This window comes from Triturus cristatus, chromosome 12 (genome assembly GCF_964204655.1).
Source record: "Triturus cristatus chromosome 12, aTriCri1.1, whole genome shotgun sequence".
In the NCBI taxonomy this organism is placed as follows: domain Eukaryota; kingdom Metazoa; phylum Chordata; class Amphibia; order Caudata; family Salamandridae; genus Triturus; species Triturus cristatus.
The window spans coordinates 656371251-656388531 of NC_140595.1; the positions used below are offsets into that span (position 1 = coordinate 656371251).

Genomic DNA, 17281 nt, shown 5'->3' on the forward strand with positions numbered 1-17281 from the left:
TAAACCAGACTCATTGCATTCCGCTCTAACACTTATGTCCCAGCTCTACAGTGTTCATCAGAAGCCAAAAAAGTTCCATCATTACTAACCCACAAGACACTATATCACCCCTTGTGTTGAAAGAAAAATTACATTTTTCCCCCAAAAAGTATATGTTAAAAACAACTATTAAGGGGATATGCTTAGAAATATCAAAGTATATAAATATAGGCATTCGGGCCTTTAATTTTCTAAATATATATTTGGACATTAGTTATGCATTAGCAAAAATGAATATGTACAAATGCAAATATTTTATATTGTGTGATTACCAGTATTTTCTCCATGTCTACTGAAAATTCAATTAGCACTTGCACTTTAAATAACGGGTTTGTCAATGCATGTGGTCAGGTGATCAAGGCCGCTTGGACGGCCGAAACGCGTCTGGACATCACTAAGGGAAATAAATAAAACTGTTTGGTATCGCAAGAGGTCTGTGCCCGTGATTTCCTCTAAAGGGAAAAGAATTGCGAGTTGCTTCAAGTTTTACCGGTAATTGGCTGTTGCCGGTTTGCAGACCCCCTCCTGGAAAGAGGCTTCGCTACAATACAGCTGACTGCCTACGAGGTCGCCGAGCGGATACCACCACAGGTTCGTGGTGAGTGACGGCGGGGACCCCTGGGGCACTACGTGGAGTCTGAAGAAGGAAACAGGCTTAGCCCCTCGGGACCCAACCAAGGAGCAAACACAACACAATCCGGCTGAAGTGAGAAAGTGCTCCCTCGTTTGATGGTGGGGCCGCTCGGCTGAGCAGGCACCTAGCGGAGGGCGCACCGAGAGAAGTCTGCCTCCACACGCCGGTAAGGGTAACGTCTGTCATTGACATTTGGGTTTCCGAGTAGGAGGTATACCCGCACTGGGGGAAGCAGACGCGGGAGAGAAGGTTTTTCTTCTGCATGCATGATAAGGTCCCCACTGTGTAACTAACAGTTTCTCTACCTAATCCCGTAATTAAAGAGGTCGGTTGACGCGCGCAGAGTCCGTGAGCTTGCTGCCGATTAAATATTTTCTGATGCCTTAGAAAATGAGGCAATTAAACGAACGGAGGCACAGAAGGAGACAAGTAAGGAGCCAACTGCTCTAAAAGAACAATTCAAAACGTTGGAAAAGTTGAAAAAGCAAGAAACAGCCAAATGGTGGGAGGCTCGTTCCTTAAAAAAGATATCTGGACGTAGGCAGGATCCCAAGGGGGCTAAGCATCATGTTAGCCCCGAGTTATGAGGCACCCAATCCCCTGATGAAGGCCGAATGGGGTGAATGTAACTTGGATTCCTCTAGGCGTTTGGTTCAGATCCTTGTCAAGTATGCAGAAGTAGATGGGGCAGAATTATTAACAAAAATAGATGCCCAGGAAGCATACATCAAGCAACAAGGTAATGACCCATAACAGGAAACTAAGTTGAGGGAAGAAATGAACAGCAGGCTTGATAAAAAAGAAGAAATAAAAGCACGAAAAATATGGAAGTTTAAAAGAGATCGTGACGACTATGCTAATGGCCAGATATTTACTTTTTCACGCCGTTATGACTGAGAGTAGCAAATGCCAATAAAAGACATGATGGAGATAAAGGGACGCAGAGAGAACGAGTAGAGCTTTCCTCACTGTCCAGTTCGGCACTGGAGAGTGAATCCGACAATGAAGGTGCAAGAAATACTATGGGAATTAAGCTGACGGTGGGGGAAGAGTTGGATATTTTAAAGCAAGGAAGAAGGGAAACACTGAGGCCAAGACCACAAAGCACAATGATACAACAAAATGTCAAAGGAGACGGGCTAGACGCCGGGCGAGTAAACAGCGGCGAGCCAAAGAAGCAAGGCCGAGGGCGCTCCCAGAGATACTAGAAACGGAGATCAGTGAATACAAAGCCCAGGAGGTCAGATCCATCATTAATCTAGGGCAAATAGAGTTGACAAAAGCTGAGAATCAACTATTAAGCCTGGGCTTGAGTTACTGCCCTGAATCGAACTTCAAATACACTCTAACAAGAGCGGATGTGTATCTATTCATTAGGAAATTGAAACTTAAAAAATTTCACATGCTAAAACCTTCAAATGAAATAGACAAGTTGGAAAACACAACAAACCCTACTGGTCTTCATGTATCGGACTTGGCATTGTACTCTGATTTGTACCAACTAGAAGTAGGAGGAGAAAATGTGGAAATGGGTGAACTGACCCCAGTGTCTAACCAGAGAAAACCAGATACACCCTTTATACCGAAATCTAAATTAATCCCTATCTCCTCCCACGATGGCTTAGATACTTTCAGTGAGCATGTGGCAGTTCAATTGAAGAAGTTAACATATGCCAGTAATGCAGTAAGAAAGAGAAAATATTTTTATCGACAAGGAAAATTTAAACAGTTGATCTCCAAATTACAGAAGGCGGACCTAGTAATTCAGAATTCGGACAAAGGAGGGAATATTGTTCTTTGGCCCACAGCAGAGTATCTTAGGGAGGCTTACAGGCAATTAGATGATGCAGTATGTTATAGTAAAAGTACGCCACTAAAATATAAAAATGCACAAGAGATATTCTTTAAAAATCTATTGGCATGGAAAAGCTTGGGACTTTTAAGTTGGGAAGAATTCAAGTTTATCAAAAAAGAACATCCACTAGTACCTTATATATATATTTCATCCCAAAAGTTCATAAAAATTTGACTGTCCCTCCGGGTCGACCAATTATTGCAGCCTGTGACGGCCCCCTTGAGAATCTCTCACGGTATATTGATTATTTTTTGCAAGAACATATGAAAAAGCTAAATTCATACATCCAGGACTCAGGAGATTTCCTCAAAAAGATCGATAACTTAATTTGGAGAGAGGATTATCTGTTAGTAACATTGGATGTATGTTCTTTATATACCTGTATCAGACACAAAGATGGACTTAGAGCAGTTGAATTTTGAGTACTAGACAAATGGAATATGCTGACCACACAAGAATGCTATTGAACATGTTATCCTTTTGTTTAGAAAACAATTTTTTTCTGTTCAACGGTCAGTTCTACCAACAGATACGAGGGGTAGCGATGGGGGCCAGCTTCTCCCCCAGCTATGCCTGTTTGTTCATGGGCTGGTGGGAGGAGCTGGTGGTCAGACGCCAATACAAACATGTCTTTACTCAGAATGTGGTCTCTTGGTTCCGCTACATTGATGATCTTTTTATTATGTGGCAAGGATCGAAGGAAAGTGTAATGAATTTTGTCAAGGATATTAACTGTAATGATCTTAATCTCTCTTTTACTTCTAACATCAGTGAGGACTCGGTGGCATTTTTAGATGTACAGGTTTCAGTATTTAACAACATTTTAACTACTACCCTTTTTTAGAAAACCCACGGCAGGCAATACACTACTCCATGCTACCAGTTCACATCCCCCGCATCTAATAAGGAGTATACCCTATGGGGAGATGCTCCGCATCCGCCGCATATGTAGTAATCCTGAGGATGCGGAACAAAAACAGAAGGAAAGCATGATAAGGTTTTTAGCCAGAGGGTATAGCTATGAAGTAGTGGAGGCTGCTAAGAAAAAGGCCCAGTCAAAACCTAGGGAGGAACTTCTAGAATATAGAAAAAAAGAGGTTTCAGATCCTAACAATGAGCCTGTGCGTCTTATCTTAACATATTCCAAACAAGAAAAAGAATTGAGGAGCATCATGAGAAAAAATTGGCATTTGATACGGGAAGATCCAGTGATTGGTTGCCTTATGCCCTCAAACCCACCAATTAGCTTCTGTAAATCTAGAAGCATGGGGAATATGTTAACTGACAATAGCCAAGAGAGCTTTAAAAAGCAAACATGGTTACCAACAAGAAAAGGCTTTTTTAAATGCTCATCCTGCAAGGCCTGCCAGTTTGGTACAAACACAAAGACATATTGCACAGCATTCTCTGAAACACAAAGGGAAATCAAACAACATCTTACATGTAAAATGGATTACTGTGTTTAGGTCTTGCAGTGCAACTGCCCTTTAAAATATGTAGGTAGCACCAAGCTGGCAGTGCATAAGCGCATTCTGCAGCACATAAGAGCTATTGTCAATAAAGATCAGAATTACCCTGTAGCTAGACACTTTGAAAAAGTACATAAAAGTAACCCCAAATGCCTCAGGTATTTTGCCATTTAATCAGTTCCCCAGAAGCGAAGGGGTGGCAATAGAGAGGCTATCCTACGCCGTTTGGAAACTCAGTATATATTGGAGTTTGATTCCAAATGGCCAGGGGGTCTAAATGCTACAGAGGATCTTCATACCTTTCTATGATCTCACTCAAATTGCCTGGCATTATATAGTGGCTGTTGGGTATATCTTTTCATAGGAATTAATTATCTGTATTTGTTGGCTTTTGGGCTTGTGTATTATTGGTTTTAAGGATTGGTTTTAAGGATACTGTAGGGTAGTTTATTATTTACCTAGTGTCTTTTTTATTGATCATTTTAAATATGTCACAAGTCCTATTTTGCTTATTATCTTAAATGTCTCTCTTTGCACTTTAAACCCTGATTTAGCCAGTATGCATATGCTTCAAATGTCAACACAGGGGAAGTATTCTGCAATGTTTTTCAAACTTGGTCAGCTACGTTTTAAGCATCATCTGCTGTCTCTTGTACATTGGTGTCTCCTGCCTCAGCTCGCAATGATTGCCTCATTTGCACCTCTAAGCATGTCCACCTAGTACTGTTGCACTTATGCACTTTAACAGATTAATTATTGTTAAGTATAGTGTTGGACAACTGTCGAAGTGTATATAATTTAATTTTTGTTTTTAATTCTTAAACACGGTAAGGTGAGCACAATATTAATAGTTAGATGATGTGGAATGAATTTTCAATAGTTAAAAACAACTAATAAGGGGATATGTTTAGAAATATCAAAGTATATAAATATAGGCATTCGGGCCTTTAATTTTCTAAATATATACTTGGACATTAGTTATGCATTAGCAAAAATGAATATGTACAAATGAAAATATTTTATATTATGTGATTACCAGTATTTTCTCCATGTCTACTGAAAATTCAATTAGCACTTGCAATTTAAATAACGGGTTTGTCAATGCATGTGGCCAGGTGATCAAGGCCGCTTGGACGGCCGAAACGCGTCTGGACATCACTAAGGGAAATAAATAAAACTGATTGGTATCGCAAGAGGTCCGTGCCCGTGATTTCCTCAAAAGGGAAAATAATTGCGAGTTGCTATATATATATATATGCACAAACTTCTCTCTCGCTTCACCCCAAGTCCCAGGGTTCGTCGCAGCAAAGGAAAGCACGGCACCACAGGGAACACTCAATTAGTGTTATTCAGCATATATATATATATAAAACCAACTGGCGGTCGCCAGTAGGTAGTTCTAGTTGGAATCTAGTTTCCATAGGAAAAAGCGGTTTTTGATTTGCCAATAGCTTTGGCGCCGTTTGATGAATGTTTGCGAAAATTTCAAAACTAATGAGGCGCTCCGTTCATCTCCTGTCTTGAAAGATTCGGGGTGATTCGTCAAGCGGGGCCGAGAAAAAAAGGGGGTGCCAAAATGCGTTTTCCCCATGTTAATTTCCAACGGAACTTTAGACACAACTACAGCCCGAACTGCTAAATGTAATTACACCAAATTTGGCAAAAAGGTAGCTTTTGGTCCAGAAAGTACTTCTCTTTAAATGGTGTAAATCCGTCCAGTAGTTGCTGAGAAATTAAAAAGAGAAAAATATTGATATTTGAGCATCGAGGAGGAGTTGCGACTCCTCCCGAGCACGAGCTGCCTTCTGATTGGCTGCCAACACTCCAAACTAGGAAGTGTTGGCAGTCCTCTTGTGACTCGGTTCTACAGAGTCACAAGAAAACAGTAAAATAAAGGTGAAAAACAAGAAAAGGAGACAGGGTAGAAACAGATACCCTCAACTTCCAGACACTAGAGGGGTCTATGATATTTTCTATCGACTCCCCCAACGGTGCGGTTTACTACCGCTATTTCAAGTGTCTATAAGTCCGATTTGTAACACAATGTCACTACACTGCAGAAAGAGAATTCCCACAAGAATTTGATTAGAAAAGATTAGAAAAAATGTGAGAATGGCGAGAAAGCACCTCACGGTAGTAACACCAAGGGGGGCTTGCTAGTTGGTACTCACTAGCACACCCACTTATCATCGGTTGCTTTCTCACCATTAAAGGAAAATGTGTTCCAACATGAATTTTCTCAAAAGTGAAGGAAAGAAACAGTGAAAGAAAAGTAGAGTATGCACTAAGTGCTAATGTGACTCAAGTGCCCTGCTGGTCCCCGTGAGAAAGGAAATGAAATGCAATTCCCAACATTAACAAGCATTGGCATAGCCAATAGGTCTTGCCTTTGGGACCTTATAGGTGTTTAGTTATCCAGCACAATATCCTTGGTGCAACAACATCAAGTGTTGCATGGCTAAACACTTATAAGGTCCCAAAGGCAAGACCTATTGGCTAAGCCAATGCTTGATGATGCTGAGGTTATGGTGCTGCACTGGTGCAGAGGTGGTGCTGCACTGGTGCTGTACTTGTGCTGTACTTGTGCTGAGGTTCTGCTGCTCTGGAGCGGAGTTGGTGGTGCTGTGCGATGCTGTGCTGGTTCTCAGGTGATTTTGAGTTGATGCTGCACTGGAGCTGAGTTGATGCTGCACTGGTGCAGAGGTGGTGCTGTACTGGTGTTGATGGGGTGCTGTACTGGTGTTGATGGGGTGCTGTACTGGTGTTGATGGGGTGCTGCTGCGCTTGGGGGGAGGTGCTGCTGCGCTGGTGTTGAGGTGCTGCTGCGCAGGTGCTGAGGTGGTGGTGCTGAGTGATGCTTTGGTGGTTCTCAGGTGATGTTGCACTGATTCGGAGGTGATGCTGCACTGGTGCTGAGGTGATGCTGCACTGGTGCTAAAGTGGTGCTATGTTGGTGCCGATTTGCTACTGAGGTGGTGCTGCCCTGATGCTGTGGTGGGGTTCAGCTGGTGCTGGACTGGTGGAGGTGCACCAAAGTGGAGGTTGTGCTGTGTCAATGCTGAGATGGTGCTGTGCAGATGCTGAGGTGGTGATGTGGTAGTGCTGAGCTATGCTGAGGAGATGCTGCACTGATGCTGAAGTGTTGGTAAGCGGTGCTGTGGTGGCACAGAGTGATGCACTGATGCTTAGGTGGTGCTGCTTTATTGATGCTGAAGTGGTGCTGCTGCACTGGTAGTGAGGTGGTGCTGCACTGGGGCTGTGCTGGTGCTGAGGTGGGGCTGTGCTGGTGCTGAGGTGGGGCTGTGCTGGTGCTGAGGTGGGGCTGTGCTGGTGTGGCGGTGCTCAGGTGCTGCTGAGTGATGCTCTGTTGGTGCTGCAGTGGTGCTGCTGAAATGGTGCTGAGTGACACTGACTGGTGCAGAAGTTGTGCTGTGCTGGTGCTGATGGTGCTCAGGTGGTTCTAAAGTGGTGTTGTGCTGGCACTGAGTGGTTCTGAGGTGGTGCTGAGTGGGTGCTGCGCATAGGTGATGCTGCGCTGATGCTGGGATGGTGCCGAGTGATGCTGGGATGGTGTTGAGTGATGCTCAGGTGGTGCTGACTGATGCTGCACTGGTGCTGGGTTGATGCTGCACTGGTGCTCAGGTGGTGCTGCGCTAATGTTGAAGTGGGGCTGTGTTGGTGCCGAGTTGCTGCTGAGGTGGTGGTGCACTGATGCGGAGGCGGTGCTGTGCTGATGCGGTGATGATGCTGTGCTGGTGCGGAGGTGCTGACTGTCCCCAGTAGCGGCACCCATGCACATGCAGTGTGCTTCTCTGGGGATCTGGAAAGGGCTCATTTTGCTTTCGAACATGGCTGGCTGCATGAAACCTCACTTCACAGACAATCCAATTAATTTAGAGTTGCAGTGGCTTCCGGGATGGGAACAGCTAGAGGTCAATCACAGAAGAGCTGGAATATCATACCTGGTCACCGCACCCAGCAGCCTAGCAAGAGAAACAGAAATCCCCTGCAGTGTAAATTCACAAATTGCTGAGATTTACAGAAATTCCGTTTTTTTTTTCAACTTGTGTATCTGTGTAAGACATAACATCTATCCATGCTCTCTAAAAATGCCAGATATATATATTTCAGTAAGTGTGTATTAAAGTAAATTATGTATAATTGTCTATAGAACAGGGGATGCAAACGGAATTTTTTGGCACTTAAGTATTTTCACTACCCATTAAAAGCCATATTAACAATCTTACAATAGCAAAATATTGTGTTAAAACGTATGCGTTCGCAGCCTACACGGAGTCCTTTAAAGTGCGAACATGTCTGGGTGATTTTATTAAGGACCCCTGCAAGAAAATCATTAGCCCACCAAACTACGTAACAGAATATTAAAATAAGTGGCTGAAACCTAGAACAGTGCAGAGGGTACATTAACCCTCTGAGCTATTTTATGATGATATAGACCCGTTACCAGCGAATGCACACCGATCTCCACAACAAATGCAAAATTACCAGAGTTATCTCAGCAGCGTCACACCCTTTGCCCTGCTGGATGCACATGGACCTCAGCAGCAGGTGCCTTTACCTTCAAAGCTAGCTGAAAGTGCAGTCTGTTAAATACCGAGTAAGGAAGCCAGAAGAGCGTGGCCATCACATGGTGCCGTTGCCACTTGGAGGCAGGATATGTAAAAATAAAAACAAAAACAACGCATAGGGTGTCTGTAATTTACTCATGCTGCTCTTCTGGACTCCTCCCGCATCACTCCGCTCCTTATGCCATCTGCCTCAAATTATGGGTTCATGGGGTACATTTGTTTGCAGCACTGAACAAAAACATGTTTTCATGACATTTGTAAAAGCTTCCCAATCAAACCCCCGCCCCACACACACACACACCCCTCCCCCATTAGGAGCGCCGTGAGCCGCGGTGAACTGCCAACACCGCAGCTGTCTGCAAAAACGTATTGGCAGCAATTTTTTAAAATATACATAAAAAAGTATTCCTGGCCTCATTCTGCCGGCAGTTTTGTGTAACTTTCTTCCTTCCCTCCAAGAGAGGATGTGGCTTAACGGCTGGAGCGGCCGACCTTGAAACTGGGAACGGGGTTCGAGTCTCGGCGTCAGCTCAACATCCTGTGATTTTGGACAAAATACTAAATCTCCACGTGCCTAACAAAATAAATGCTCCTTTTGTAATGTAACTGGTGCTTATGTATAGCGCTCCGACACCTTCGCCTAGTAGATACACTCATTATCATAAAGAAACACATTGGAGGGAACTAACAGAGAGGACATAAGAGTAAAGTAGCCACCCATGTAGTTCAACTCAAGTACTTCAGCGGAGGCAGAATCTTGCACACAAACAGCCAATAGCATTAAGTGAAGGATGTATGCTCCACTGGGTTTAGACCAGCTGCGATTCACAAAGTCTTAAGCAAATGGCTGAAAGAGGCTGGTTGAAGACAACCAGAGTAGAATAGTCCCCTCTCAGCATATTGATAACAAATGGTTTGACAGCTATACTGTCAAATCCCAGACCTCAATTATTTGCCTGGGTTTCTAAAACAAACTTGACCCGGTAAATGAAAATGAAAACCTCATTTCTGATTTCTTCATGGGTGATGACTTTTCAGTGTTGAGGAGATACGAGACATTAACCTATGCTGAACCGGAAATGATATGTCTACTTGTGGGAGGAGTAAGGCATCTTTAATAACAACATTTCTTACAATCCTTTGAAGAATGGCAAAGACTCAGAATGAACTGAATTAAATTAGGGGTATCTGGAATGAAAGTGTGTTCCAAATAATATTGGAGTCCATTTTCCCTACTGATCTTGGAAGGAGATGTAAGATGATAGGTGCTATTTTTGTAAAACTAAAGGGAAATAAATATCATAAATATAAAATATCTTGATGTTTTACTACTTGTAAATTATGCCATCATGGAGGACAGCCATGTGGGTGCTTGCTGGAGGCTAAAGTTGGACGCCAGTTCGGAGCACTGTGATTGGCAGATATAGAAGGGTTTGGTGGAGAATGTTGCTAGACTAGGGGGATTGTGGGAAATCCTGTTGACTGAGAGACATGGTGTGACCTTGATCTGGCTATGCCCTTACTCTCTAATAAACTGGTTATCAACAAGTTTATAAAAACATGAACATATGCCACTAGACTTAAAGGATACACTCCACTGCAGAGTTACTGCCAGAGTAATATTGGAGAGCGTCATGTAAGTATGCAAGGAATTGCATGGCTCAGAAGATGTTAGAAACATTTCAGGGTCAGTATTTCTACTTTCCAGTAAAACTCCAGAACTGGATACTATTGTGAGGTAATTAACTTGCAAAGTACCCCTGTACTTCTGAGTTTTAGGGTGTGACAAGTCAAACAAGGCATACATTTGGAGGACGATGTGTGGTAGAATGTCTAGTTCAGGAAGGACATGTATTAGAATAAACATCTTATTCGTTTCGAAAACTAAAGGCTTATTATCAACACAATATGAACAGAAACGTTCAGTGTTTATGGCATTTGCAGTATTTCTGCATAATGTTCTAAGTAACTCTGTAAAGTTTTCTGTGACCATGGGGCATGTATGCATGTGGGAAATCAAGGAGACGGTTACAACTGTATTGACCACATAGACAAGCTGAGCATCTTCTTGGTAACACAGGTTTGTTGTACAAATATCTTATAATCAAAGTTATTCTCTACAAGAGTGCTCATATTTTGAGGGATAACTGAATTGGAGAGAACCACTGTTATTGGCACATAGTTCAAGAAAGAAAGATTGATGGTCTAATTTCACAGGTGGTGCAAGCACTCCTGAGATACTTGGCATGGTTCTGTAACACTTGTCATCAATACATGGTTATGAAGCAAGTCATAACTACAGAACCAAATTTGGAGATGATTGGTGGAGCTCCGGATAGATGAAGATACTCTGGCTTCTCAAAGCCAATGAGATGGATCTCTGGGTCAATGTAAGCAGTTTCAATTGGGTAAATGGGCTAGGAACAGGTGACAGGATACCACCCCAAGGTGCCATGATGTAGGGGACAGACAGAAACGCTCTCTCTCTCTCTCACCGGCAAGAGTTCTTATTTCTCAAGCATGTGGCTTAAAAGGATCATCTGTTTCAGGTCAGAAGGGCTGTGAGGTGACATTGCCAAATTGAAGTAACTTACAAGCACTAAGAGTCTCACAAGATGACAGAACACAACTAGATCCGAGACTGTAGCAGTACGAGTCAGGTTTTCAGCACTCCAGGCAGTTTAACCCATTCTTCATTCAGCAGTGGTGATGTGCAAAGTAGTATCAACATTGTTAGGATTCTGGTCCTTAACACTTAAAAGGAGTTAGCCAAAGATTCTGTTTTTAATTCCCGCCTTCCTCCATTTTGCTGGTTAGGTGGTCAAAACACACAACAACCAGGCCCCAAGTACACATTTTAGTTGTGGGTTGTAATAGCCGTCTTGTAATAATTCACCACTGCATACCTACTACTATTATAACCCAGATAAAGTACACGATTAGAGTGAAATGATGTAAAATACTGCCATAGGGATTAGTGTGAAAAATGAGGTAACATTGCATACACTTTTATTCTCCAGCATAAATTAACATCATTACAAATCAAATACTGTGTTAACACCCAACTGATTAACATCCAACTGGGTTGTAAAATGCCACACATTGCCCAACTGCATTGTTTCACAAGGCAATACCAAAACAATCTTTGCAAATCACAAATTGTTTTATTTTAACAAATTGACCCATTGCAGATTTTCAAATTTGCCTTCAGAGTTACAGTATGTTCTATTTTAACTCATTAGGTAAGTGTTACTAGACCAATAGCAAACATGATCACACCTTTGGTGCTGCCCATCTTACCCTTTTTAGCCTCCTTTCTTTAATACATTTAGACTCCTTTTCCTCTTAAGGGTCACCACTCAACTATTATGTCCACCACTCCCTCAACATGCCCAAAGTTTTTCACCCACAATGCCACTCTAGATGGAGTCCTGCGGTTGGAAAATCAGTCTTTACTCATTGCTCAAAAAAGCAGGTATAGATTTAAAATTTATAAATGAATACCCAAAACCCCTCTAACTATCCAGCCTACTAACAAACACAATTTGAAAATCGTATTAGATGTGTGATTATTTGTTGTGCAAGATTGCAAAAGTGATCCTTTTTTATTAATTTAAGAGTAAGGTTGCCACATTTTGCGTGTCTATTTCAGTTCAAAAACTCTAAAAAAATGAATACCAAAGATATTTTCTTCCTTTCCGTTTGAATAGCGGTGTTGTTACAAATCAACACTGCATATGCAGGAATTGCACAAATGTTTTATTGAAACATTTTCCAAATTGTTTTCATTTTGGTATTTTGTTTTGATCAATCAACAGGCTTAAACAAAGTAATTGCGATACACATGGCAGGTTCTAAACTCAAGCATTGGTGTATGAAAGTCAGTAGAGTTCATATAAAAGACTTACAAAGGCCGTAACCCACAGTTTGTCATGTACTATCAACCTATTGTGTTGCATGCATGTCACTGTGTGGTTTTGTAAGACTAGTATCACTTTTTGAATATGCTCAGATTGAGTGGCACAGGGACATTCCAAGTAAAAATATGGACACAGGCAGTGTCCAATGCCATAAAGGACAGTATTATTAAATTTGTTAGAAAACTTTAAAAAAGTAGATCACAAATTGGTGTTAAAAAAACAACCACACTCAGGAAGAACACCTATAACAGCTTTTATGCTAGAATCAGACACTTATCTCACCAGGGCTGACTGATGCATATTCGTGGAACCAGAAAAAAACCATACCTGTGTGAGAAGGGTGGCAAGGGGTCAGACAGTGATGTTTTGACTAGGAAGAGACAGCATCACAAAATCCTGTTGCTGAATGGTTGTCTGTTGTGGAGGCTTTCAGAGGCAATTAAGTCATCAAATATGAGGAAATATTTTTGAGAAAAGTCTTAAAATACTTCTATAAGGATGCCTAAGAACAAATAAGTGCTTGGTAAACTGTATTTAAACAATATCTCGAACAAACAGAAGACAAACCGTATGAGCACTAAAACATGACAAAGGAGACCGCATACTCGTTTCCAGCAAAATAACACTGTAGCTGTATTTAACAATTACCAATACAATACTGGTTGTTTTGCGAGTGACTGCTATTGGCTGTTCAGAGCCACTGGCATATATTTGGAAGTTCTAGCTGTTGTCCCATCGTATGCCACTGGAACCATAGGCTTTGTAGGGGAGAGAGTAGTGCACTGGAGATTGATTCAACCATCGGTTCTGTGCGCTTTTGGCCTTCTCCTTCTCATTTTGCTGGGCTAGTAATCGCTGCACCTGTTCCTGGTCATTGAAGGGGTTCCTCCCATACCCCTGTCGCAGCCATACTCTGTACTGAAACAAATGAATACATATTTAATAATAGAAAGACTAAGTGGATGAATGACATTTCTGTTGCGATGTCACAGTCGACAAGGAGGCAAGGTGGAGCTCAAAGTTTCACACAGCCAAATTGCGATCAAATTATTGCAGCAACATGACTTAGTTTCTACTTTCTGCATATGTTTTTTTTCATGTTTGGAAAGTTTGCTGTGCAGACATGTAACCATACTATTGACTGTGTACAACATTGGAGAATCACCTCTGGCTACCTATTTTATTATACATTTAAGTGTGCTCTTTTGTAAAGCACAGATAGACACTCATTATGAGTGGCTTCTTAAATCCGAAAATTTCAGGTCTCTAATAATACATAATCACATTGTATCCATTTAAAAAAAATATACAACAATGGCTGCTGACTTGTAAAAAGCCTTCTTTAGATAAAGCAGTGGACAATGCCAAGAATATTGAATGCACTCAGGAGCATGTCAAACAACTAGAAGTAGGGTGCACAAATTTGCACATAGCTAAGATTAATAGTCACAATAGTTCACAATCACTTAACCAGAACTCCAATGGTAAAACTGTTGTTTGCACATCATCTATATGTGGATCTATGTCACACAGTTCTAATTTCAAGAACTGTCCTGCTTTAGCACAAGAAGCATGGAAGTACAACAAAGTTGGCATTTTGGTAAAGTGTGCAGGGAGGAATAGTGTGATAAGTGTTCAAGATCAAGGCATTAGCGAGAATATGGCTCACACTAGTAATAAGTTGATAGAGTTAAATTTAATAATGGACAGTGTAAAAATAGAAAGCATACAAAATAAGAAGTGTTACAGTATTCCTCATGTCCCGATAACAACTGATGGAATTGACATAGACTTATGGCTAGATTCTGGTGTGAACACTTATGTTGATTAAGAAATTCAAATAATGTTGGCCGGAGAAAGCTCTGCTACTCCCTGATGTAATAACTGCTTCTTTTGAAGGTAGCAGAAATGAATTAATACAATATTTCTAGGCAGTCATTGAAGTTGAAAGTAAAAAGAATAATGGACAAGTTTATGTAGCCCACAAAGGCATTAATGTGTTAGGATGGTGGTATCAAGTTGACTTTGACATGGCCATCTTGTTTTTCAAGAAAACATTTTTGGACACACCATCAAGGTCAAGGAGGGTAGCACTCCGATTAAACACAGGCTACACAATTTACCACACAGTGTTGGAAATAAATTGTTACAAAAGTTGAAGAAAAGGAGGGTTGATGGTATAGTTGAACCAATGGATGCTATTTTATGACTTTTGCAAGTTGTGTTAGGAAAAATAAAATGTAGCAAGTCACTGCTATTCATCAATCAAGGATGTCTCAACAATGCAATGTTGGTGTTGAATTTTCCTCTTCAACGTACTGAAGACTTGATAAAAGGCTGCAAGTCAGTCCAAATGGTTTTCAAATAGAATTTGTGTGTGGCATACCATCAGGTAGAGTTAAATGTAAAGTCTAGGCATCTCACTGCATTTGTAAAACCTGATGGTACATTTCAATTGTTTTGCTTGCCATTTGGACTGGCCTCAGCAGCATCAGTGCTCCAGAAGGCCATGACCAAAATGTGTGAGAATGTTTCCATTGTTGTAATTTTCCAAGAAGATCGTTTGGTGTTTGCAAGCAACAGATAAGTACACAACAGCACTGTTGAGAAAGTGCTTCACATACTGCAGGAAAATGAGGTCACAATAAGAAATTACAAATATAGGTTTTCTACAAACAAAGTTGAATATTTGGGCCATGTTCTTTCCAGGGAAGGGGTCAAACTCAAACAGAATACTTAAGAGGTAATCGTTAAAGCTGTACGCCCACTGGACAGAGAACAACTTTGCTCATTCTCTTGGCTTTGTGAATTTCACTCAATGTTGATCAAGAATTTTTCAAATCTCACAGAATGCTTTAGAAACTTGCTGAAGAAAAATGCAACATTTGGATGGTCCTTAATGTGTCAGGAAAATACGATTTAGTTAAGCAAAGTATTGTTTCTGCTCCTGAGCTTCACTCGTACATGGATAGACATGAAACATTCATCACAGTAGTAGATGCGAGTGCTAATGGAATGGAGCAGTACTGTCTCGGTTAGAAATGGGTAAAGGTTTCACATTCAGAAGGACGAAAGATGTTGAAACACATTATTCAGCGATAGAAAAAAAGATGTTAGCTATGTATGGAGTATGTAAGCCATATTTTTCAGGAAGAAAGTTCAGTTTCAGAACTTATCATAGACCTTTGATTGACATCTGGTTTGGGGCAAAGATCAACAAGGCAAGGTGTAGATTACTGTAGTGCTAGAGGCACTCCTTCGGTTTGAAACCACGTGATGACTTGACTACCATGATTGCAATTGACGTTTAGTGTTTCATTTTACCCTAACATGAATGTAAGTCCTGCATATGCATTGTTTCCCTTGAAGATTTATTTAATATCTCTCGTACTTTTAAAGTGGGAGCTGTCACACATTAGAACAGCTTGCCAAGAACAGAACGTGTGGGATATGCATTTGAAAGCATTAGAGAGAGACCAAGATGTGGAATGTACTTTTTGGTCTTGAAGTGCAGTGTTATGAGCAGTGGTGCTCAAATATGCATTGTGTTGTACAATGGGAAGTATTATGAAGTTCTTACTATTGGCTTTGACATACCCTCATGTCATCTTAAATTCTGACTCTGTCTTGCATGAGCCTTTTGCACACAGGCAGGCCCTCAGAGTACTCAAGTTGTTTCGGTTAATCACGTTCAAGGTTGCTTTGTTTTTTGGAGAGGAGAAATGTACCGCCGGAGACTTCCGTAAGCTTTGTTAGGATAAAGGCTGGAACATGTGAGAATGCAGACGGAGCGTGGGAACTCCTTTTTGCCTTCCATTGGTACAAGGGAAGGTCTCTCGGAACCTTCTAGTGTGTTTTGAGACTATAAAGCAGAGGGTTGTTGACTTAGAGACCGGGATTGTTTTGGAATCTGAATGGGGATGGATGCATCTACTTCGGTACAGCAGAACCCCAGTTTGCTGAGGCTCTTAACCCCAGCTGTGAATCCTCCAGTCTGGAGTGCGCTAAGATGCAGTGTTTGCAAACGGTGAGGTGACTTGTTTCTGATTGTTGTCATTGTGATACGTGGCGGTTTGCGTGCATATTCAGTTTTGAGTGGCTATAACAGTCATTGTGATACGTGACTGACAGTGTGCACCTTCAGTTTCCAGTGGCTATAATCATCTGAGGTGTTTTCTTTGAGTATTGACTTCGTGATGTGTGTGAGACTTGGTGTGCACATCCAAGTTAATCATCTGATGTATTTAGGGTATATATATATATATATATATCTTTCTGATTTCTTGCACTACATCCAGTTATTAACTTCTGCTTGTATTTATTATTATCCATGCATTTAACAGTTGCAATGGCCAAGTGTGTTATTATTGCTTGCATATATAAGTAAAGGGGAAATGCTTTCCAAAAGGTGAATGTTTTCATTTGCAGATTCCCAGACGGGGCAAGAGAGATATAGATATATATATATATATATATATATATAAATAAACGCAAGGTTGCCCAAGTGGGGAGCCACACACCATAGGACTCACACCAATCTCGCAGGTAGCGGTGCCGTCAGCTAGCACCGCGCATTCCAATTGCCATACGCGTTTCGAGCAGACGCCCTTGTTCACTGGCATGAGGAGGCAGGAAACAGGTTTACGTAGAACAACAATTTATTTGAATAATTGGAGTCCCCCCCCAGTGGGCGTGTTCAAAGGCATGCTGGTTATAGTAGTCCAAAATCATTGCCCATGACTCTCGAAATTCTCTCACCAAGTGGCCCCTGTCCT

General features: G+C 41.5%; 1 protein-coding gene across 2 annotated transcripts in view; it reads right to left on the minus strand.

Moving 5' to 3' along the window:
- Positions 1-11578: 11578 nt before the first annotated feature.
- The window catches only part of LOC146776484 (dual specificity protein phosphatase 22-A-like), a 230473-nt gene continuing 224770 nt past the window's right edge, over positions 11579-17281 (minus strand). Inside the window, exon 7 of one of the 2 annotated variants that reach the window (XM_085637606.1) lies at positions 11579-13424. In XM_085637606.1, the coding sequence (XP_085493732.1) occupies positions 13227-13424 (198 nt within the window). In that variant the 3' untranslated portion in view covers positions 11579-13226. The remainder of the gene's footprint in view (positions 13425-17281) is intronic. The other variant, XM_085637605.1, reaches the window with a different exon arrangement.